General features: G+C 42.4%; 1 protein-coding gene across 1 annotated transcript in view; it reads left to right on the top strand.

Annotated features, from left to right (window-relative positions):
- The window catches only part of LOC114555437 (ultraviolet-B receptor UVR8), a 170,382-nt gene that overhangs the window by 39,953 nt on the left and 106,313 nt on the right, over window positions 1-24,116 (top strand). Inside the window, exons 3-4 of the mRNA XM_028577806.1 lie at window positions 11,783-11,825; window positions 13,590-13,824. Of these exons, the coding sequence (XP_028433607.1) occupies window positions 11,783-11,825; window positions 13,590-13,824 (278 nt within the window). The remainder of the gene's footprint in view (window positions 1-11,782; window positions 11,826-13,589; window positions 13,825-24,116) is intronic.

Below are 24,116 nucleotides of genomic sequence, written 5' to 3'. Positions count from 1 at the left end.
TGTGAATGCGTGGTTCTTCATGTTCGTGTGCTTATATGTGTGTGTTCTGGCGTCAAGCCTGTCTATAGCTCTAAGTGTTGTGCGCATTAGGGTGATGAGGGTAATGATGTGCAAGGCAGTTGTGTTTTGTGCCAGGGCGACCCTGCGGCTCGCACCCCATTCCCAGCCCAATGTGTTTCTGATTCTCTCCATCCCTCATCACCAGTCAGCTTCTTCTGACAGCAACCACATACATATGAAGTTAGCCCACACTCATGTTCACGCGCACATACACTCAGATACAGGTACATAAAGACTGTATCTATACTTGCATTCATACATATGCAGTTAACACAGAACAAGCACAGCCACATCAAGGTATGCGTACACACACTTGACTTTTGTTTAAGCTACACAATGGAATTATCACTCCACCCAGCTACCTCTTTTTTCTACTCACATGCATGCGTAGAGCAATATTCAACCTCATTCCATGGGTGAAATGGTAGGGTCATTGCATAAGTAGAAGTGAGCCTTGATTCACAATTTCAAGATGCAAACATGTGGGTAGACTTACATTCACCCATATAGACGCACTACCAAAAACCTGTCAGAAACATGCCTCTGCATATTGATTCCTCTGTTGTCAGTGCTATTGGAAAGATGTCTGACATTCCCTGTGTTTCCCACCCACCACAGTGGGGGTCTGGCTGGGACAGAAAGGCAAATATATGACAAAACCCTCCTCAGCACGGCTTACCTTTATGGTTCACTGCTGTAATTGGCCTAGGGTGAACATACCCGCTCGACACTGGCAGTAATGTATTTGAAAAGATATTGAAAAAGCTGATGAGGGAGACACAAGATGTGTTGTAGAATACAAAAGTTAATAATGGTGGGGATTTTGACGAATGGATCTCTAAATGTATCCTGATATCGGTCTAAATTGCATTCTTTTGCTCACAGTTTTTTGTGTTTTTTAATTTATACATTCTCTCATTGACTATGCAAGGTGCTTGTGCCATAGTAGGGGATAGTTCACTTTGTGTGGAGGATAACGCATGCAGAAGAAGTACTGTTTGTACTGTATTGTGCTATTGTTTGTATAAATGTCCGTGGATATAGTTCAACCAACGCTACGAAACCTCCCGGTACTGTCATCACACAGACACACAGTGAATGTGTCTAAAAGAGTCATGAGCTCAACACTCATACCATGGGGTTTTGAGTACATACATATCATTTTATTGCTGCATATATCACCCCCACACTGAGACATCTGAAAAGAGAGCATGATCTATACCAAAACATTAATCATCATTCATTGTATGTTAATAAATTCAGAATTTCTCCATTTACCATGCGGACGTCCACGCGTGCTGGAAATGCAACCTTTCCAGAGCTCATAAATCACACACACTGAGTCATCTGACAAAGTACCCCAAACACAGGCTGAGGCGCTGCGATCCCTAGGGCACAAACACGCGCCATCTAATGTGGCGGAATCAGAGCGGGGACCAGAGCTTTCTGACGCCTCTTGCTGATGCTCCGCTGCCAACCCCTACCAACAAGGAGCATTCGCCGCAACCTGGGAAAATAACAGGCAGAATCAGAGGGGATTGTGGGATGCCTCTCTCTGTCTCTGTCTCTTTCTTGCTAGTTTTTCTCTGTCTTTTTCCTCGCTGCCTCCAGGGGTTGAGGCCATGTGCAAACAACAACACTTACACAGGGTTGACTGGTGATACGTACAGTGGGGACCACCTGTCTTTGCCTTATAAGTCCAATTTCACCATTGAAACTTTAAACAGAGAGGGACTGTGAAAAATGTTACTTCCAGCACTTTCCGTTGCCTGGCTGTGTGAAAATATGGAGCCCATTTTTAACATCTTCAACCAAAAAAAAAAAAGAAAGAAAACAAAACGGAAAGCATTTGACTAGGACTGCAGTAAAGGTAGCGGCTATCATTAGAATGTTAATGTCACTTTTGGCAATTTTATTCATAGTAGCTGTTTGTGGAGCATTTGTTTTACGCAGCAGAACTGTAACGTTTCTCACCCATAAAACTAAACTATAACAATACACCTATGCTTTAAACATGGCAGATAATACATTTTTGTAGTTCTTCTTAGATAGATTTTAATTAAAGTGTTTTAGATGATTTTATTTAGTCTGTGCTCTGCTCTCTTCCATTTGACGCAAATTGCTCCAATCTGGCAATTCCGAGAGATTACCAAAGCAAGAAGGAAATCTGAGCAGATACAATGGCTTCTCCGCTCTATACCACAGCACAGATGAAGAGAAACAGATTTATCTGCAAACAACTTCAGAAGCCCAGTAATAATGGGTGCTATTCAGGTGTAAGGCTGTTATTTTTGCACGTACATGACGGATTAAATTATTTTTAGCCTGCGGGGAAAGGATCTCCATTGTGTTTCCTGTTTACACAGAATAATCATGTCTCTTTACCTTTTAGCAAAGTGGTCACATGATATCTGTGCTGTGAACACTTGCTTTATTCTTCAGATTAAAAGATTAAAGGCTTTGTGGTGAGGAAAAAGACACAAACAGCAGCCCAAGGAAAGCCATGATACTGTCAAAAAGGGTTGGAGTCGGTGCTACAGTTGTGGAGTTGTGTACATTATAGAGGAGACCCTCTGTAGTGCGATTAGGAAGATAATGCCATCACATGTTAATGACCAGAGTGTTTGCAGTGTGCAAAATGAGTGCCCTCTGATATGCAAAGCATTTCTGCTGAGAGTGTAGAATTGTGTGTATGTATGGAAATCCAGTGGCAAAAGAGACGCTAGTCTGTGCAGTATAGAACAGACAGCATTATTTATCCCCTTTTCTCTCATTTTCTCCTTCTTACCCCCCTTTGGGTCTCTGGATTCTTTCCCATCTCTCCTCTGTTGCCCGGGCCTATCCCTGGCTCCCTGGAGACCGGGGGACGAGTGGTTATTTCTGACTCTGGAAGATGGTCGTGACTAATTGATTCGACATCTGATGGAACGTGTGTAACGTCTCTTTTCCCTCCGCTGCTCAAGCCTTGCCATTCGCTCAGATGAGCAGGAACCATTAATGTATTGTGCATATATTTATGTACTGTACGGCTGTGTTTGATATGAGAAATGTGTTTATGCCAGCACTGTCTGTGCTCTTCTGTAAACCCAACGTAGTGTTGTCCCTGGTAATCTCAATTATTACTGGACTGTTTGATGTCATCCGTAGAGAAAAGAAATTCTGTATACCAGTGCATTCCCATTGGTCTCATAACAATGGATTATATGGCTAACACTCAATATACTCCCACTTATGTATCTGTTAGATCGCTTTGTATTGTTTTTACATGTTTTTTGAGATGTTGCACCACATAAACACAATTGATCCCAGAGGTGCTTTACTGTAGGAATGCATCTAATTCACCTATTGAAGTTTAGTCTTCTCTCTTTCTCTCCGCCTCTCCCCTCCCCACTCTCTTCCTCTCCTCTGGTCCTCTATCTTTGTCTTTGTGGTGTGGTTTTGGGTAGAGTCCAGAGACCTAATGAGGCGGTTCTGATGGGCCAAGTCCCACAGGTCTTAAAGCTGCAGCAGGCCACTGTTGATGCCCACTCCAAAGTACCTAATTGATCTAATCATTTAGCCGATTGGTCAAACTAATCAGTCTCAGGCGGGCACATATGGGATGAACAATGACAAGTGTTTAGCGGCTGCAGGCCGGTTTCCTGTCTCTAACTATAATAGGCTGGAGGTAGATAGGGCAGTGTGTGGTTGTTTGTGTGTGCATAGATACCTGTTTTTGAATTGTTTGTGCACCCGAGGTGCTGGAGTGGCGGCCTGCTGAAATGCCCTTGTGAATAAAAAGTTTCAGTTTTCTTTGCTCATCCAAACTTTCTGTTTATGAGATACCTGGAGTATAAAGTTTTCGTTAAAGCCCATAACGGAGTGGATAATGTTTTGCATATAATTTTAACAGTGTAAAGTATATTTCAAAGAAGTACCCTTCATTTACATCTTTAAAGGTCTACAAAGCAAGGCGCAATGGAACTTCCTTTATGTGGAAGACACATTCAGTATATTGTCTGGATGTGGAGAAGGCCACTAGGGAATGATCAAGTGTGCATCCCATCGACCCGCATCCTCTTCCCCATTACCCTGACATTTCATCCCCACTTTTAATTCCAGGCCTTTCTAAAGAGCAGGTAATAGTGCAGAGGGGTACAGGGACCCAGAATTAAGCAGTTTTACACCGAAGGGTAATTTGGTGTGATAAATGTGCCGTCGCTAGTAACTAATAATACATATTTTAAGTAGCAGCGGCGCGGCTCCACGGCCCAGTAAAGGTAGCATCATTATTAATGTGGGAGTCGCTGCGTGTTTTAGTCAGGGTTACGGCACCAAGGTCAGAGCTACGTTTCACTGAATTAAAAGCCATTTTGAGCTATGGCACTCCTAATCAACTCGGACCTAAAGGTGCATAGCTCAGTTATAATGAGGCACCAATGAATTTAAATAAACAGCAAGATCTAGTGATTTATAAAGGCAATGTGCTATCCTTATAGCTCGTTAGCCATGACGGATACTCTTTATTCTCTGGGCCTCTTTACCCACAGGACCCTGAGCTTTTAACCAAGTAATGTCTGCCTCCATTGTCAGCGGATACACATTCGGAGCAGGACACTTATCCCCGTCATTATGAAAAGTGGAGACACAATACAAGAGTAATGGTAATGTATGCCATCCAAATAGGTGATTTTTCTCCTCCCCTCCCTCCGTTTTTTTGCCGATGTAAAAACTACCCCAGAGTTTTAGGCCTATGAATTTATCATCATATTTTCACAAAGGGGTTTTCATATAGCCTGAAAGGAAGCCTAATCCTTGATAGTGGAAATGTTTTGCATTTAAAGGGGTATTTTTGGGCTGGGAATTGATGGTGATGTTTGGGGGGGCTGTAGAGAAAGGAAAGTTCTAGTTTTGAGAGTGATCACTTATATGAATTATAATAGTTTTTGAGTGGAAAGAGTCGATGGCTTATTTCAACTACTTTACTTTGAAATAATAGAAACTTCTACAGTCAATGTGCCACCATTAATATGCTGATTAGGAACTTTCTAGAATAATGATGTTTGATACTCAGACTCTCCCTCCCCATACATTTTAGGAAATACTTCTTAAACAGTTCGCTGTCTGTTAGCAAGGGTAACTTTTCTCCTTATTTTTTCTTTATCCATTCCAATATTGATCTGGCCTGTTCCAATTACAGGTATTGCTTCTGGTTTTGCATTTCTTAATCTTATGACCCTGGGAGTATAGTTAGTACTTCAGCTGGGGCCAGACGGGGCAGTGAGGCGTGCACACGTAGCCGCCTCTGGCCGCCCCCGCCACTCCTGTTGGGGCATGCCGGGGCATTAGTCACTTCATCAGGTTCTTTGTTGCCCGCCTTTCTTTTGTGTTGCCCTTGTAGGACGTTGCAAGCAATGCCATGGCTACAACCTCCTCATTACATCTTGATACAGCTTATTCAGGGGACTTTTTGAGAAATCAGTGGCTTGGGACGGGATTTTTTTTTTTTAAAGCTCCGGATTCAGGATGTGTTTCCCTCTCATTGATTACAGCTCAAGCAGCTCGCCTCATGTTAAGAATGAGTGGTTTTCATCACTGCACCTTTTATGGCTTCTATTTAATTACAGAGAGACTTCATTTGAACTACTACACAGTAAAGACTAGTATTCTACCACTGAGTGTAATCGGTTCGCTTTGTGCATGAGCAGGTACCGTATCCTGATACGCACTTCACTTTGTATGTGGCAATACCTGAGGCCATTCTGAATTCAAATTGACATCAAACATTTTCGTTTTTCAAAGTACAAAAGTGTTGACTCACCTCCAAAATACACTTGTTTGATTTCCCATGTGAACATAGTACACAGTGACACCCATAGCTTTCACTATTCAGAGACTCACTCACTCAGCCTCTCACCGTGCTCCACACTTTTCAGAGTAATTTTCACTCCTGACACCACGGCTCTGCCTACCTGCCAATTTCTGTCTCGGCTCCTGAACGGGTGATTTGTAAAGCCATGTTCACCTCAACACTCGAAGTGAGCTTGCCAGGTGTTTGAGCTGTCAGTTCGTTCTGTGTTCACAAACTTGCCGAAGGGAAAGTAATAGCCATACTCCAGCCAGTTGACTCAGCCAACAGAGTTGCTATTGCAGTAATGGTGGAATACATACGGTCGTTGCTTTTGATTTGTAACTTGCAACAACAGAAGCTGTAAAGTATTATTTCATTTTTTTTTTGATTATTTTTTGCGCATTTTAGGCCTTTATTTTTATAGGACAGTTGAAGACAAAAAAAGGGGAGAGAGAGGGGGAATGACTTGCAGCAAAGGGCTGTAGGTTGGAGTCGAACCCGGGCCGCTGCGTCGAGGAGTAAACCTCTATACATGGGCGCCCGCACTACCAACTGAGCTATCTTAATAATTCAAAGATTTCAAAAAGGGAAAAGTATTAAGGGAAATGTCACAGTTCAAGGTGTTTTCACTGTTGATTTGTTTTTTACTCTTCAATAAATGCAACATATTTTCAAAAGTCAATGAGTGATATATATATTTTTCATAAATATTTGTTTTAAATTTCAATATTGACCAAAATAGTCGTGATTATGATTTTTTTCCATAATCGAGCAGCCCCATCTTCAAATGTCAAGTGACTGGGACTCTGTGTGATCTAAACATATACCATTTTTTTTTTACTACCTGTATATATGCTGTTGTCTCCATAACTTCATAAACCTCTAGCTTTTTTTCTTTCGTGGTAATGCTCCCTGCTTCCTCTCACCATGGTTTCTAAACAAGCTGTAGTTGTTTTTTGGGGCTGGAGGTCGTTGATTTGTCTGCCTCTCCCTGTAGGTTACTGAGGTCACCGCGGCCCCGGAAGCATCAAGCTTGGAAAATGAGAAGCCCCGCTCGGCTCTCCCGCTGGCGACCGGGAGCACCCCTTGCCCGCGCCCGCCCTGATGATTAATGCCACCCCCGTCCAGCCACAAACCTTTCTGCCTCAGATAATGCCAAGCGCGGCTGACACTTTTAATGTATAATTAAGTAGAAAAAGGCAGCACTGGCTATGCAAATTTTTTAAAATGATAAATGACGCTGTACAGCAGCAGGGATTGATTTGGTGTAAATGAAACTAATTAAGGAAATGTCAAACATAATTAATAAAACAGGTTTAAGCTGCAAAACATTGTCAATTGAATGAATGAGGAGGCATTGGCTCCCATTGTTCAGGCTTTATTTAGGTCTTGTGTTTAGCTTGTTCCCTGCTCCAGAATGCTCTCTCCCCTCCTCACTCCCTCCACCACCAATTCCCTGAGAGGGGGAAAATAAATTTGCTTGTCTCTCCGCTGACTGTAGAAATTAATTGCTGAAATCTTGTCCCATCCAAGTGTTACATTCACACGCAGGACATTAACATAACTAATTTGAAAGAGCTCAAATGACTGCATAATGGAGCTCCGTCACCATGCATGACAGTCGCTGGTCATACCAAATTAGCTTGGTTTTATAATTGAAAATTTCTCCCCCCCCATTCTAATTTTTACACCATTTCCCTCCTTTTTCTTCATCGACTTTTGCTTCTTCCTTGCTCCTCGTCCTTCCGTGGTGTCTTTCCTTTCCGTTCTGTTTTCTTGATAAGAACAAAGGTTTTATAATTTACAAAAAGAGTGCTTGACCTATAATTAGAGGAGTAAGGGGAGAGGAGGGGGAGTGCCAAGTGGTGGCGGCAGAGTCAGATCCTTAGTCCTGGTAATGATGCTGGAGACCTTGTGGCCCCCGGGGAGGCAGAAGAATAATGGGATGGGCTATTTTTATGGGGGAGCAAAGCAATGGGCCACTAGCCGCTGGGATGCTGGTGCCTGGGTATGGTGCAGAGCAGCAGGGGCTAGCAAGGGGCTAGTGGGGGGCAAAGGAGGGTGAACACTCAACCTGCCACACTGCCAGCTCTCAGCCCTGCCCATCAGTTCTGTACGTCAGCCTGATGCACCACTGTCGGCCCCTGTGCCCCCGCGCCAGCCGCTGCCCTTGCCGCAGAGAGAGACAACTGGGTGGGTGGATGAGTGGGTTGGTGGGGGGGTAGAAACATCTGCCACTCCGAGGATAACAGAGGACTCAAAGATACAAAGTGAGGGGGGGGTATCACGTTGAAGTGATGCATCTGGATACTGCGATAAACACACAATAATAACCACATATATAAACTACGAAGAACTGGAGCAAATAATACTTGCAAAGTTATTCTTAGCCTTTGTTTGAACCTGATTGCATAGAACAATTTGCATGTGTCAGGATGCTAATCAGTCTATAGCAAACTTTGCAGCAGTTAATTGGAGTTGTATGTCCCACCCATTTAGCATGTTTGTAATATAATACAAAAGCTAAACCTTAAGCTGTAAATGACATTTATTATTGTGTACTGTTTGACCCAAGCCTGGTGCTAACACAGATATTGCTAACACAGATATTGTTAATAATGTGCCTGTGTGCAGAGTATTGCAGCAGACCTACCGCTGCCAATATTTTTGTGCTTTGCTTCTAAGCACCGCTATTTATCATACTCCCACATAACAATTCTCAAGAGTTAAAGGAGCAAAAGAAAACAACAACGAGAAAACAAAAAGTATGAGAACAAAAGAAAAACCCAAAAATACAAAACAAGATAATAAAACTCTGGAACACTCACTGTCTTTATTCCCATTGCATTTTCATTCTCATCTTTATTTCATTAGTCCAGCGAGAGTTCTTATGCTTGTAAAAGTAAACTCAAGTCCTGGACTCCTGTACAGTTTCTGCATTCTTTACGCATGACAGTAACAGCTCTACAACCGCCATAGCCCCACAGTGAGCCACAGAGCTGCGCTGTTTTTTTTTATTTTGCAGCAATGCCATATGCTGTGCACGTGTATTTAAGAATTTATGCGTTTAAAAAGCTTGGCCCTTTAATGGATATACTTTTATTAAAGTATTTAAGTTTCTTATTATTCCTGTGCTCAGAGAACCTGTACGTAGACTGGTAGTTAGCAGCAGTTCATAATGAGTGTAGTTGGTTCAGTGAGCTGTACGTTCAGGAGCACTTAAAAGTTTATAACATAACAGCGTATTAGAAGTGGTGGGTCTTTCTTTCTGGTGCCAAAGCTTGAGCTGGACTCACACTTTCTTGTGTTTATTGCTTGGTCTTGTTTTGTAGTAAAGAAAACCAGAGCTGACTGCAGCATACTGTACATACACTAGTTCAGCTAGCTCTGCACACTGAGCCAACATAGTGTTACACTGCTCCATGGTATTAACCCTTGTGTTGTCCTCCCGGGTCAAAAATGATAGAACACTTTTTTTGACACTTTTGACATTTTTGTCACTTCATTTGCAAACCCCCTTTCTAATTTTTACACTGACTTTTGCTTCTTCCTTCCGTGGTGTCTTTCCTTCACGTTCCATTTTCTTGATGAGAACAAGTGTTTTATAATTTATTATAAACACTTTTTTGACACTTATTTTGCTGTTTTTCGAAATGTTTTTGATGCTTTTTCAACTGGGTTTTTTCTCATTGTTTTGGAACACTTTTTGACGTTTTTGACGCTTCCTTTTTTTTACTACCGCCAGTACAGTATATACACCACTACCACTGACTTATTACCGCTAGTTTACACTTATTTTTTTAGAATTTGTTGTCAGTAAACCTCATTTACTGTATATGCAGGAATTATGAATAATTTTGACTAATAAGATTAGAGTATGTTTATGGATAATCACAGACAGTTTGTGGATAATTTTATGGTCAGTTTAGTCAGGATAATGCTATAAATTGAATAAAAACACCCAAAAAGTCAATGAAAGTGGTGAGCTGATCATTTATTTGACTTGTGAAGAGCGTTTTAAGGAATGAGCCATGTTATTTTTGGGCAATTAGGTTGAAGGAAATCCATATTTCTGTTATAGAATCTTTGAAAACAGATCAAATTGGACCCACAGACAACAGGAGGGTTAAAACAATTAAAAGCTGGAGTACCACATCAATAAACACACTTGAAGAAATAGTGGCACACAAGATTATTAGGAGCAATGGCCTGGTCTTAATGGCAAGTAAATCCACTCCATAGTTAGAATATATAGCATATACACTAGAAAAGCGAGTAAAACTAAAGAAATATAACTAAAGAAATATAAATAGAAGCAATTGCTTGATTTAGGACTCTGATTTACAGGTAATAATAACAGGTAATGTTAATGGAGCAGCTTACAGCTGGAAAAAAGTGTTGACAGTGATGTGATGACCAGCTTTATGTAAAGTTTTCAAATATTTGTATATACACTGACCTATCTATCTACATTTGTTTTCAATTTTTTTAGATTGTGTGTGTATATATATATATATATATATATATATGCAGATGTATTTCAAACTTGCAAGTTAATTGACCTCTAAAGAACATTAATATCTTTTGCTTGTATTTGCTTTCTTGTAATTAACAAAAAGGTGCTCCGCAAACATTAGTAGATGCAAATACTACAAACATCTACGTGTTGCGTTGTTATTCCAATGGGTAACATCTAGTATAAATCACTCGAAACATGCTGTACTAATCAGTGACCTGTTCTGCACATTCTCCCTAAAGTTTCCAAGTGGTAGTTCACCTTTAATGTTATTTCCCTTCACACATTTTGCTACAACTCTTTCGAACAACCCAACCCTTAAAATGCCAAAGGTCACGAGTCAAACATATGCAGCACGGAATACAATTTATTACCCCGCATTTGCCTGATAATTTTTCTCTTTTGACAAGCTTAGGTAAATCATATAGCCTACTCTATAATGTATGAGTACTCGGCTGCCTTGATGAGTAAAGTCCGTTGCTATTGGCTGTTACCCCTGTGGTGTTTGAGTTCCCATAAGACCAATAAGGCATGTCTGTGTTCCAACATGACTGGAATCACTGCAGGAACAGGTAGAGTTCCAGGTATTTATGGAAACCATATGCAAATGGATCAGTGGATCATGTTGGATTGTTAGAGCAGAGAGGTGACAGTTAAATACATGTACATAGAAGGCGAAATATATAGGCTTATTTGAGACAAGTCTAATCAGTTAGGATGGCCTCCTCTCCTCATTTCATTTGAGTTTTCAGCTTGGACTCAGTCTAAGGAAGTGTCCCATCCCATTTATATTATTCCTTCCTGCTGAAGGCTCATTATTTTACAGCAGGGTGTGTGAGAGGTGGCCCCAGTCTCTGAACTCTCTGTCGAGGCTGTATTAATCAAACTTCACACAGTGGGGAAGGGTCCACCCACTGACGCGGCACTGCTCACTCTACACTTGAGGACAAATGGGAAAACACGCAGCCTGAGCTGTTACTGTGAAACATCTACAGCTTTTGAAGATCACCACTTTTAATTGTTCACAACAGCAACTGCCGCACCCTTTTAAAGATAGTCTCAATGAGAGTCCATGCTTAGAAAGTATTTTACAGCATTGCTCATCCATTTCAATCAATACATCACATACGTCTCATATTTAAATCAGTCTATTGACCGATATTGCACTATTCCTTCCCTTTCTTTTGTATATTTCTTGTAAAATTGTAAATTCTATTGTATTGTTAAACTGTACACTATTTTTTTATATTCTTACCGTCATCTCTGTTTTTATTCTTATTCAAATTCCTTGATTGTCTACGCAAACCGGGCCAATAAAGCTGGTTCTGATTCTGATTCTGATTATATGAAAATTGTCCTCTTCCTTTTCTCCGCAGTGGACAACAAGATCTTTGCATGGGGGAATGGCACCAGTGGACAGTAAGTAAATTTCAGAAGTAAAAAGATGTAAATGAGCATGTGAACAGTGCTTATCAACCCATTTCTTGGTACATGTATTGCAGCACTGTTCAGTCTTTCATTGCCCTCGCTTTCCTTTAGGAGACTACTCAGGCGTCCCTAAGAGTTCAACAATCCTTGGTCACTTTTGTTTCGCCCCATGGTCATTCAAATGCCTGATTTTCTTCTGACCATGTACCGTACAGCTGTATATTAAACTGCAGAAAGACACTCTGGCAGACAGACAAGCAAACAGACAGACATAGTTATACACAAAGATAAGTTATTTTCCTCCTGATGAGCTTCCTTGTTAAAACTTCTCCAGCCAGAAGCCCGTCTGGCTGTAATGACATCTGAGGGCCTGGGGGCTGCAGTGATTCAGTGGCCCTCAAGTACTTAAACAGCAGCACTGCAGATCTCTGAGAAATACATAAAAGAAACAAAGGCATCACTTCTCACACTCTCATCATCTCCCATTGTCCCTCATTCTCCTTCTCTTGCTCTCCATCTCTCTGTCTGTCTCATTCTGTCTCTTCTGTCATGACGCCTTGACCCCTCTAAGCAGGTCGAGGCTCTCCAGTGGGGAGCTTATAGTTAGAGGAGCCTATAGTTGGAGCTCCACAACACCCACTTGCAGAGCAAAGGGTGAACATCTCCGTTACACAACTGGCACTCTGATATCTGAAAACTCCTCGGCTCTCCTGTTTGTCTCACTGGAGGCGAGAGAGGAGAAGAGTACGAGGGAGCTGTGTAAATTTAAACTGGCAAACTTTCTGATGGAAATAGCAGTGACCCCGGAGTGGTCTTGTCTTGAGTTGAAGCATTGTTGTAATCAATACAGGCTCTCGTGGGGATGGCGGGCGAGGACCTTTCGTTCCCCCGTTTGTGGAAATAATGGAGAAGACTGTTTGTTATTTTTCCCAGACATGCCGCAAACTAGCAGATATGGCCGGGGCATTGCAGGTTATGACGCTGGCTCAGGGAAACAAATACAAAGAGGAGCATTTTATCAAGAAGCAAACAGCAGAGCTCTGTTTGAAGCTGCTGGGAGCTCACAGGTCACAGGGGTGCTGGGGCTGCGTTTGACCAACTCATCTTGAAAAGGGGTCTTGGATGTTCTTTGTTCACTCACACTAGGGACATAGATACAGAAACACAACTCAGCCAAGGCCTATGCAAAGTCATCTGTACAGCTACAAATTGAGTTAGGTTCAGTTATTATTTCTTTCCTAGGAACGTAAAACTGACCTCACTGAAATACACCTTTTAGACACATTCTATAGAGTATATGACTCTTGTCTGCATAGAGAAAACATATCAGAAAGACAACAGCACAGCATTGCTGCGGGGGTGTATACTAAAATAAATGATATCTACCAAGATCTCGTCTTATATCATTCTTATATTAAAATAACTTTTTACTTAGTTACGTTAGTTAGTGATACAAAAATAATTCAGTTGATGTTTCATTTTTATGGATTACACAAGCTTCATGTGTTAACAAAAACATGTACAACTAATTTTTTTGTTTTCAATGAGTTTGCTTTGAAATATTAATTTAAACATTTTGTAAAACAGTACCACTTTCATTACATCATGCCACTGAAAGCTGATAGAAAATATTTGCAAATTATCACCAGTTTCTATAATTTGACGTCACCCTTCTCTTAAACCTTATTACAATATGTCCTTTACATGATGGAAAAGAAAGCGTCAAACTGCAATTCTTTTGTCTGCTTTTTTCAGGCTGGGTGACGGAGAGAAGGCAGTAAAGGACCAGCCAGTCGAGGTTAATTTGCCACAGGAACTGAACGTTGAAGGAAGCAACGCAGATGTGGATGTCGTCGACATTGTTGGTGTGGCCTGTGGGAGCAGACACTCCTTCATATGGACTGAAACTGGGCGGGCCTACAGTTTTGGGAACAACTTCTACGCCCAGCTAGGCTATGACATCCAGAGGCTTGACTTCAAAGACCACCAGGTATGAGGATAATGGTGTGTTAACAGTGATGACCAAAATCAAAACTAGATACATGATTAATACTGGTACTTTCTGAATATCTGAAATGCTTTGACTTTGGGTTAACACTCTTCACACAGCATAGTCTATATCCACGACGTTCCAATTCTGCGGGATGTCACCTTCTGCTTTCTTTGTGTTGTAATTTTAAACTCCGGTGGATTTATGAGGACTATGGTCAGCTGCTCTTCAAATCTCTGCAAGTTAAATGGAGACAGCTAGCTAGACTATCTGTCCAATCTGAGTTGTCTGTTGCACGACTAAAACAAATTTTGAACATACACGTTCCACCAAAACAAGTTCCTTCCCGAGGCGATTTTGCAGCGGCACTGTGGCTCCACTTGGCACTTAGCACCGCCCAAGACGATTGCGATTGGTTTAAAGAAATGCCAACAAACAAGAGCACGTTTTTCTCCCATCCCGGAATGCTGTGGATGCGGTGGCAAAGTGAGACTACACACAGCGTAACACACAAAACAAACAAAAATGTGGACTCATCACATGAAAACCAATGGGATTTTGTAATGTCCCCTGAAAACATCTACATAATATTTACAGTACAATATAATTAGTTTTTAATTCATTGTTGAGAGAGAGAGAGAGAGAGAGAGAGAGAGAGCGAGAGCAATGGAGGCAGGCCTGCGTGATGGATACCTCAAGGGCCTGGATGGCTCTTTGCTGGTTGTCTCTATATCTCTGTCCTTACATGGCTTACCATACAGTAGCATGCTGCTGAACCACACAAACCCTAAATTAAGTGCTGTGGAATTGAAATTGGCTCTCTTGTGAAGTGTTCCACTTGCATTGGAGCTTAATTTTGCCTACTCATATCATTTCATTCAGTCCCTCAGTCCCTCTTTTGCTCGCTGCAGCCCATCGCTCCCTCTTCCTTCGCATGCAAAATAAGCCCATTTAATGTGACAGTGTCTAGGTGAATGATTGCCACTCAACACTTGATATATGGGTATGTGCTTCTGTGCGCATGTGTACTGGATATATTATATTTCCGACACATTTTCCCAGTCTCTTGCAGTGACATTAGTGCATTGTTAAACATTACATCTTTCAGTTTTTTACACCCACACACTGTAATGGATGGATTAAAAAGGGGGAGAGGCTATGTGGCAGGTTATTTCAGTCCGCTCTCTCTCACTTGGTCAAAATATTGTTCTCCCGTGCTGAAGTCAGTATGGAGAAGCTTAGCAGAAAGTACCCAGCCACCTGGCAGCAGTATTGAGTCTCTGGGGCCAAACTCTCACCTCTCCTCCCTGATAAAGGCCACTCCACTGGGATCTGCATGACTGCACCCAGGCCTCACCTCTTTCTGCTAAAGCAAAGGATACTGAAGAGGGGGGGGGGAGGGGGGGGGGGGGGGAGCAGCAGCAGCAGTGGCAGAGAATGAGACCTGGTGGTGTGTGGCTATACCAGTGGCCTCTGATTGCCCCAGGTGCAGGCCCAAACCTGGCCCTCTCTCCTGTATACCACCAACCATCTTCTTTCATCATTGCAGCCCCCCCTCTGTTCGTTTTTTTTTCAGTAGGTCCAGAAAAGCGGCTCCACCTCCAGCTATCCCCCCCATACTATACGATACTGACTATTGTTGTAAAGAATCTGTAGGTTGGAACTGCTGGCTTCACCCCTAAGGCTCCATTTCTCTTTAGCGTCTGAAATGGAGTGGTAGGAGACTGCTGAGATCTGGGAAACACTATATTCTGTTCTTTATTGGCCCGGTGATAAGGTGTTGGGATTCTGCTCACACCTGTGAGCCCATTGTTCAGGCCCGCTAAGGCATTTCACTTGCAACAGGCAAGGTTAGACAGAGCTCCTATTTAATGGTTTGATTGACATTATTTTAATGGCACACCGTGGGGAGCTATATGTCTGTGAATGGAAATGAAAGTTAATCTTTTTTTTTTTTTTTTTTTTTTTTCTCATGTCTCTGCACCCCCCCCCCGCCTCTCTCTCTCTCTCCTCATTAGGACAATGACATGGTCATTTTCTCAGAGTTTTGAGGGATGTGTTTGTATGCAGATAGGAAAGTGCCTCTTTAGTTCTCCATGTCCTGCCTTATATAAATTTTAATAAGAATTTGCAATCACTGGCTAAGTTATTGCGGAAGCTATGGTAGTATCAAGCAAGTCTGTCCCTGTACATACACATACGACCAGGTCTCATTCTCCCTGTATAGCTAACATAGCTCAGTCTCTAAGTAGGCTAATACCTCCTAGCTGAAACATCTACCACCCATTGTCTGTATTTCTACAAAACTAAGCAAAAAGCGACCGTGGGAGCATGAAAATAAACTCTGTTCCTAAGTGTGACACGTGTGCAGCTTGAGCTTGGCACGGCATCCATGTTCAGCCTGGCTGAGCACAACTTGTTTGAATGTCATATTTATCCCTGTGTTTTGTCAGAAAATTAACTTCCTGTGAGTTTGCGGCAGAGCCGAGCATATGGCCACAGCTCTCTAGAGATGACAGCCTAGCGGAGCGGGAGCTCGCCGGTGCCGCTGCCCTGCTCTGGCGGCAGATGCTCCGGGCTTCTCCGCGATTAAGTGGAGATCATCACTGTTTTCTTTGAGCACCGCTGTGCCTTGTACTCTGAAGTGTTCCGTTAATCACTGCCTGCCTCCCTGCCTTTTCCACACAAGCTGCCAAAGCACTCATTAAGTTTGAATCTCCCTCTCACCACTCGCTTGCTCACCATGCTGGATACATTGCTTTTGAGTCTTAGCGGTCCCCTTTTCTGCAGGAACAAAATGGTTTGTTGCACCTGTTTTGCTAGAAGGATCATAAAATCCACAACATTCTTCGCACGCTTGTTTTCTAGCCCTCTTCTGCTGTTCATTCATTTTTGAGGCATACATACTGTAAAATAAGTGTCGCTCTTTGTGTCGCGGAATGTTTTCTCTCCTCTGTGTATGCTGATCTAGTCTGTATTTGAGTTTGTCCCCAAGTGCTAAGATGCTGCCTTGTTTCAGTACAGGCCTGTGAGGGGAGGGAAGCCTTTTTTACGCTTGTGTTCTTGTCCCAATAGTGCCCCCTCGTTCTGCATATAATTTGGAAACTGCTAGTCACTTTTACAATTGTTAAACTACATTATCCTCTGTGTGTGTGTGTGTGTGTGTGTGTGTGTGTGTGTGTGTGTGTGTGTGTGTGTGTGTGTGTGTGTGTGTGTGTGTGTGTGTGTGTGTGTGAGAGAGAGTGTATATGGAGTTTAAGGTATCATAATCCAGCTATAATGTAGAACACAACTATGGTCAAAGAGGAACAAAAAAGATAGAAAGTGAGTCTTTGTTACCACTCTAGCCTGACCCCCCCCACACACACACACACACACATACCCCCAGCGTCACATATCCGGTTGTGTTGTGTACATCTCCTACACAAGCAACCGTCCATTGTTATCGTTAAACATTGTGACATACTTTAACCCTGATTGATCTTGATCTCCAACACAAATAATAATGTGATTACAGGCTTTTCTCAGCTTCTGTCTTCACAGCAGTGGAAAATAACATTAGATATTTCCTTTCATGTTAATCGCCTTGGATGGAAGTATACCTCGGTGCACCAATAGGCCTCAGTAATGCCTCCTTTCTTCTTAAAAAAAAAAAACGCATCCAAAATAACCTATTTGCAGCACACCCACACACACATTGCTTAGCTCTGTAACACCGTTATTCTGCACCCATCAAAGCCTAGCTTGCTTGTCCTGGTGCAGCGATCGTTCCCCCACAATAGCGGGATGGCATTACTGTGCCTTTGAAAGCATTTGCATGGCAAAGCAATTGCACGCACCTTGTAAATAAAGGAATTGATCCTGTTCATCGCAGGTTGGATTTCCTGGATAAAGCTGGGGGGAATGGATCCCAACGCCATCTCACATCGATATACACACCCTGTTTCCTCATCCTTAAGTTGACTTTGCAATAACTGTCTGCTTCTTAATCTTGTCTGTCAGGCTGTCGGGCAGACACACAAAAAAAACGTATGTGGTTCTCTCTGCTGCATTGGTTAGTTGGCAGACACGCTGATTAGTGCCAGTTCGCCTCTTTTTCAATATGTAGATACCCAGTTCGAAAGCTGGCCCTATTCATTGAGTCCAAGTACCAAAATAGCAATTGCTGTTCTCAATCAACTATGAAGAAATTGGTTTGCATTGTTGGAAGAGGTTGATTGGTGACTTTTTGAAGAGGCTCTTGAAATTACTTTCAAATCGGGCCGAGTTGACAGACAGCTGGTTCCATAATAATTTTACAGCGTAAGGTCAGCAATAAAGAATATTGATGTTTATTGTTATAGTTAATACTGTACAAGTGCCATGCATTTGTACCTTCTGGGCATGCATATTGTTATTCAACGCAATAAACGTTTATCTCATCTACTCAAATCAAATCTATTCACAACTGTACAAATTGCCGCTGCGCTCTTGGCAAGGTACAGCTAATTTTTCGACGAAGAAATTCCTTGTCAGGAGCAGCCAAGGGAGGAGGTGTCAGTTTGATAGCACAAGTACACTAACGGCTGTGCGGGAGCATAAGCGTTTGCTGCGCTTCGGTGGCGGCGCGTTTGATTGTAACACTGACCACCGGTGATGCCAACCCTGTTGTCCTCATCTGAGCTGCCTCTTGAGACTTGAACATGGACGTCCCTCCCCCACATCTCACTTCAGACTGAGAGAGAGAGAGAGAGAGAGAGATAGGTCTCTGTATAGTATGTACTTTTATCATTTGTCTATTGTTACACCACAGTTACAAGCTATGCAGTATGTGGGAACTCAGTGTGGGTGTACAGCGACCTAAACTGCTATGCCCATCTCCCCTAGGGGCACCTCAAAGGATGCTTGTTCTGTTCCTTCTCTCAGGCCCTGGGCTCTGCTGAAAAACAAGAGGCAAGTGAGCAACTGGGAAGAGAAAGGAACAGGGGGAGGTAGTCTCAGCTGTGTAGGAAGGCTAACCTGCACCTCTGGAGATCATGCGTCTTTTCAAAAGTGCCAAGGCAAACTCATCTTTCTGACCAATGGCCACAGTTTTGAAATAGTTTAGTATTAAGACCTCTGCTGCACTCTGGAACTCACTATAGCCACTCTTCATTGTTTGCTATTCTTTTTACCATTAGATGCAATGCAAAGTTTGCACTTGAAATATGCATTATTTTCTCAGTGTGAATGAGAGAATATGGTGTTTGTGACCTTGTTTCAGTTTGAATCATATGCCCCACTGTTTCCTAATACGCCCCTAGTGTATGTAATGCTGAAAGCACATTTATTACACATCAATAATTCTGTACATTTCCTTCTGGAAAACTAATTCTCATAATAGGATTTTGTCAATGTGATTTGAATAATGATCTCAAAACATCCCATTTTAGGCTACTTAACTAAATAGAATATTACTGATTGCAACACTTATCCATGGTTGGGGTTTTGGTAACCTTCTTTTCTGTTTCTTGCCAACAGCCAATTTTCTCTCAATTAAAGCATGATATTAGAACTCAGTAGGGCATAAACAGAAACAACCGTACACTACTGAATATCATGCCTTGATTATGAGCTTAAGAGTGGGTGTATAGATGGATCCAGTTTCTATACTCCTATTAAAGTGCTGGTGTTTTTTTATGTGTGTGCATGTGTGAGAAAGGGAGAGGCAATCACTGCCTGCATGCGCAGGAGTGGGTGTCTATGTAACACTTGGAAAAGCTGCAGGAAAAGCTGGAAGTTATCAGCTCTTAAAACCTCTGGAAAAGGAGGGCAGGAGGAAAAGAAAGACAAAAGTCACAGGTATAGTGGGAAGAAAAAGTGTATCATTACATTGAGAGCCAGTCAGTAGTGAAGCCAGTTGGCCAAAGTTAGCAGGAAGCTGTCCTAGTAAATGGCAGCAGCTGCTCGCAGTTCGAGAGAGCATGTCCCAGTCAGAGGAGAAAAGCGATGGCATCTACATTAATACTACCTTAATGGCCCATCTGGCACTCCGTAGGGTCCCTGGCTGCGCCACCGACTCATAGGCGTTTGACAGGCAGTCTCCAGCGCACCAGACGCGCATGGCATGCCAAATGGCGGGGAGACGCCTCCGTGGCGCACAGATCTGTCAAACTCTCTCTGACGCTGTAGTCACACAGGCAAGGGAAGTTAAGGCAAGTTTTCACACGTGATTGGTTCTTGACATGGATGGGGAGAGGGAGGGGGGGGGGCATTAGGAGAATGACTGGCTTGTCTATCTCTCACATATGTGCACACTCACAGGGCACACACACACACACACACACACACACACACACACACACACACACACACACACACACACACACACACACACACACACACACACACACACTCTCCATACTAGATACTAAGTTGCCATGACCAGATTAAACCTCAGAGAGAAAGCCAGGTTAAGATTAGCCAGTGGTGGATTCACTCTGCTCTGATGGCAAATGGAGATAACAAATATTATTGTTGCTGCGAGTCACAGCCTCTCTCTGTAAACAAATACTGGAACAAATTGCTTCATTGGAAGAAATTGTGGAAGGTCTTATCAAAACACTACAGGGGTTTCTGGCTATAATTGGCATAATTGGTTGACCGAGCAGGCTGCAGTCCATGATGTGGCACAGCGATGCACTTTATGGGAACTAAGTGATCATGGCTTTAGGTCTATAGATTGCCCCCTTAGATGTTTAAAGATACTGGGCAAGAAGTGCATTAATTAATATGCAAACAATGGACACTGTCGCGTCCATCGGTATGTTAATACCGGTAAATAATTGACTGTGTGTAAAAAATAAATAATCATAATTGAGTCATACTGTATATTTCCTTACGTTATGTCATCATTCTTTAAATCATTGCGAGATCCAGAAGATGCTTTATTTTAATCAATTATACAGTCATTAAGAATTTCCTTGTGTCAGCACCTTTGTGAACTAATAACGTTCTGTGCAGAGGGTTAAGGAGAAACTTTAGCCAGTGGATGATCTCATCCAAATTCCTACTCTGGCCTACGTGCTTGGCCTTTCCATCGGCTCCTGTTGAGCTACACAATACTGGCCCAGTGGAGGTTTCTCTCAGAGCAGGTCCCGTTCTGCAGTACCCACCAGCACAGATCACAGTCCCAGAAGTCTGTATCACACTGCTGCTGGGAAACTGTGGCTTCTTTCTGATGAGCAAAGTACACACAAAAGTATAGCGAGAGTGCTTTAAAACATTTGCTACTCTCACACTTTTTCTTAAGGACATTTTGAGAGATAGCAGCAGTTCAAAAATGGAACGGAAGGTTCTTTAGAAAATGCATTTCAAATGGCTTATCCAGTAGGTAGCCCCAGAGGACACCTCAGGGATAAACCTTGGCAAGAAAGGAAGATAGAGGGAAAAAAAGTGAAATTGGAAAGAAGACACAGCCGTGACTAAAACAGTAGAAATATATAGAGAAAAGGTATCCTCTTAACCCGCCGACGCCTCTTCAGTGGAATCACAGCGCTCCATATCAGTAGTCCCTTTCTGAACATTGTGCTGTGTTCTTTGTTTATAGAAAAAGTCTCGATCCACTGATGTCTCTTGCCCCAGACAGTCTCAAATGTAGACAGCCGGTGCAGATGAATTTCTAAATGACTCACACCACTGTTAGACACTGTCCCAGTTTAGTGTTGTTGTTTCATGTTTGGTGTTAATGGTGTGGCTGATGTTGTTCTTGTATTTAAAGTAAATCAGTGTGGTGATGTGCATGATAAAAAAAAAAAAAAAGGTTTACTGTTTTATTTTGAACTAAACAAAACACAAAACTGGTGAAATTTAGGTCAACTGGACAACAGCTGCCAAGATCTGTGTGCAAGAAGGCTAAGGGAGGAGAGACCTATAGAGATGAGGGCTGAAAGGAAAGAGGAGAGAGAGAAAAATAAAGGAATCAGCAAAATAGGTTTGGGGGGGGGTGGGGTGGGGATTGTGAAGAGAGGAAAGCAGGAAGAACTTTTCAACTTTCACTCTCGTTCCCAGATGTGTTGTAGGCAAGACGTAGCCTTTGAAGAGCTTGTGGCAAAACAGGCAGTACATGAATACACACACACCATCTCCACGTTCCCTCTTTCTCATATACTTCCCCTTGTCCTGTCTCCCTCTTTCAAACTCTCTCCACATCTCCCTCTCTTTATCTTTCTCCCTGGGCATCTCCTCTCCTTAGTGGCAAGCCCAGCTTGGGGTGGTGTTTCTGTGCTACTGTGAGTGAACCTTCACCGTCTCCTTCGGCAGGCAGCTGTCCCCGCACAACACGATAACACGCACACGCTGCACTTACCCATGCCTCCTCCTGCTAACTTTGATGACTTACACATGTGACCAAAATGGATAATTTACAGCTTTAAACAATACACCTCTGTTGTTAGTTCGATTTATTTTCAGGAATACTTAGAGAGGAAAGGACTCCACAACTCTTTTATGTGCAATCTACTCTAAAGCCACTAGAGGGAGCTTTTATTATGCTGTGGTCCCTCATGCCAGGATTCTGTTTTTAGAGTACTGTTGCTCCAGCAAGGAGGCACACTTTTTTTTAGATGTCCCCTATTTTTGTCCCTAAACGCGATCAACTGTCCTGCATTGTGGAGATCACAGCCTCTAACCTGGGCAAGAGACGAGGACATACGTTGGTATTCAGAGTGTGCTTTCTTTCAAACTAATACAGTAATTGCTTCTCGTGTGTTTGTGTTTTAGCGCAGATATCCAGTAGTGTGAGTCTATGTGTGCACGTGCAGAGGTGATAATTCTACAGTTGCTCAGAAGCTTGAGCAGGGTGTATAATGACAATAACAGGGAGCATGTCTAGGCATGCTTTCAATCTGCTCCCCAAATGTAATGAGTCTGGGCTGAAGGCTGGTAATCCCAACTTGATCAAAAACGGGAGGAAATCTGCAAATGATTTATTATATCCTGTGGAGATTCATCAGTTACACATGTCAAAATGATGCTGAGCTGAAAATTAAAAGGCATCTTTCGTCACCATTATTTTCCTAATATAGACGGAAAGTGGGAGCCGGAAAGCAATTCAGTCAGGACAGTAGAGGAAAACAGTTTTATCTGGTTCAGTTTAGCGTGTGTTTGATCCTATTTGATCTCATTCCATCTGTATACATTTTATCTTTTCCTCAAAAATAATGAGTCGGTTATACAATTACAGTAATTTAAATAAGAAACATTGCCAAAGCTTTGTTTCTAAATAGTTTTTCAAAAAGTCATTCTAAAGAGGACCCCATATTACGCTATATTTGATTTCTTATTATATAAGCATGCTTATTATTGAATTCAAACATCTTTATTTCTGATTTATGCACACCTTATAGATACACATGCGCTTTTACTGTATCCCCACCTTATGTGCACCATTGCCCTTCTGCATTCCATCAACCTGCAGAAGACTAATGCATATTGCCAGTTAATCATATTTTTCTGTCTCGGTCCTCCCTAATAGGAGTGGGGTGACATGACAGCATCTGAACTAGACTCCCAGGGTTGTCCTGCCAGAACGTTACACGATCTTTCCTCTCACGTTACTCACGCAGGCTTGGCCGATGGGATTTGCCGTACTCTGCGCTTCCCCTCTCCTCCACTCCTCCTGGCCTTTTCCTGTGACAGGGCTGCCGATGATACAGATCCGCTGTGACATTTTACATTGTGCTCCCTAATTGCAACAGCTGATAGTGGGATAGCTCGCCATACAGCTGTATATTTCCTCTTTTTTACCCCCACCCTTTGGCTTTTTTCTTTTTCTTTTTTTGAAAATTGGCTAGCGCAGGATGTTGTACTGGTTTAGACTAATTGCATTATTCGCATGTTGTGTGATGGTATGGCATTAGGTGTTTCACCCTGCTGTGCAACTCCATATGCAGCAGCATTTTTATGTAAAATCCATTAATTTAACTGAAACCTTAAACAGAGTCTTTTTTTTTTTTTCATTTAAAATCCTCATTTCCAACATTTACATAAGTGAACAAACATGATTTTTGGGCCAAAGTGGATTTGTCCATTCCTTCCTTTGCTCTGGTGTTGTGTCCTCAAGTGTCTCCCACAGCCTGCAACTCCCAAAACTGAAAGCCAGGATAAACCTATGTGACAGATGCAGCTCTAATTATACAGTTGTTTTAAGACTGTCATGTTGCAGCGAAAAGGGAGCCAGCCATTTGGGAAAGTGAAGGAGGAGGGTATGAAGTAGGAAGGGGGAGGGGGGGGCGCGATTTGATGGACGGACATTGTAACACCAGCATCTGGTG

The sequence above is a fragment of the Perca flavescens genome, chromosome 5, assembly GCF_004354835.1.
Source record: "Perca flavescens isolate YP-PL-M2 chromosome 5, PFLA_1.0, whole genome shotgun sequence".
NCBI lineage: Eukaryota > Metazoa > Chordata > Actinopteri > Perciformes > Percidae > Perca > Perca flavescens.
Note: the sequence above shows the minus strand (reverse complement) of the source record. Positions and strands in the feature narration are given on the sequence as shown.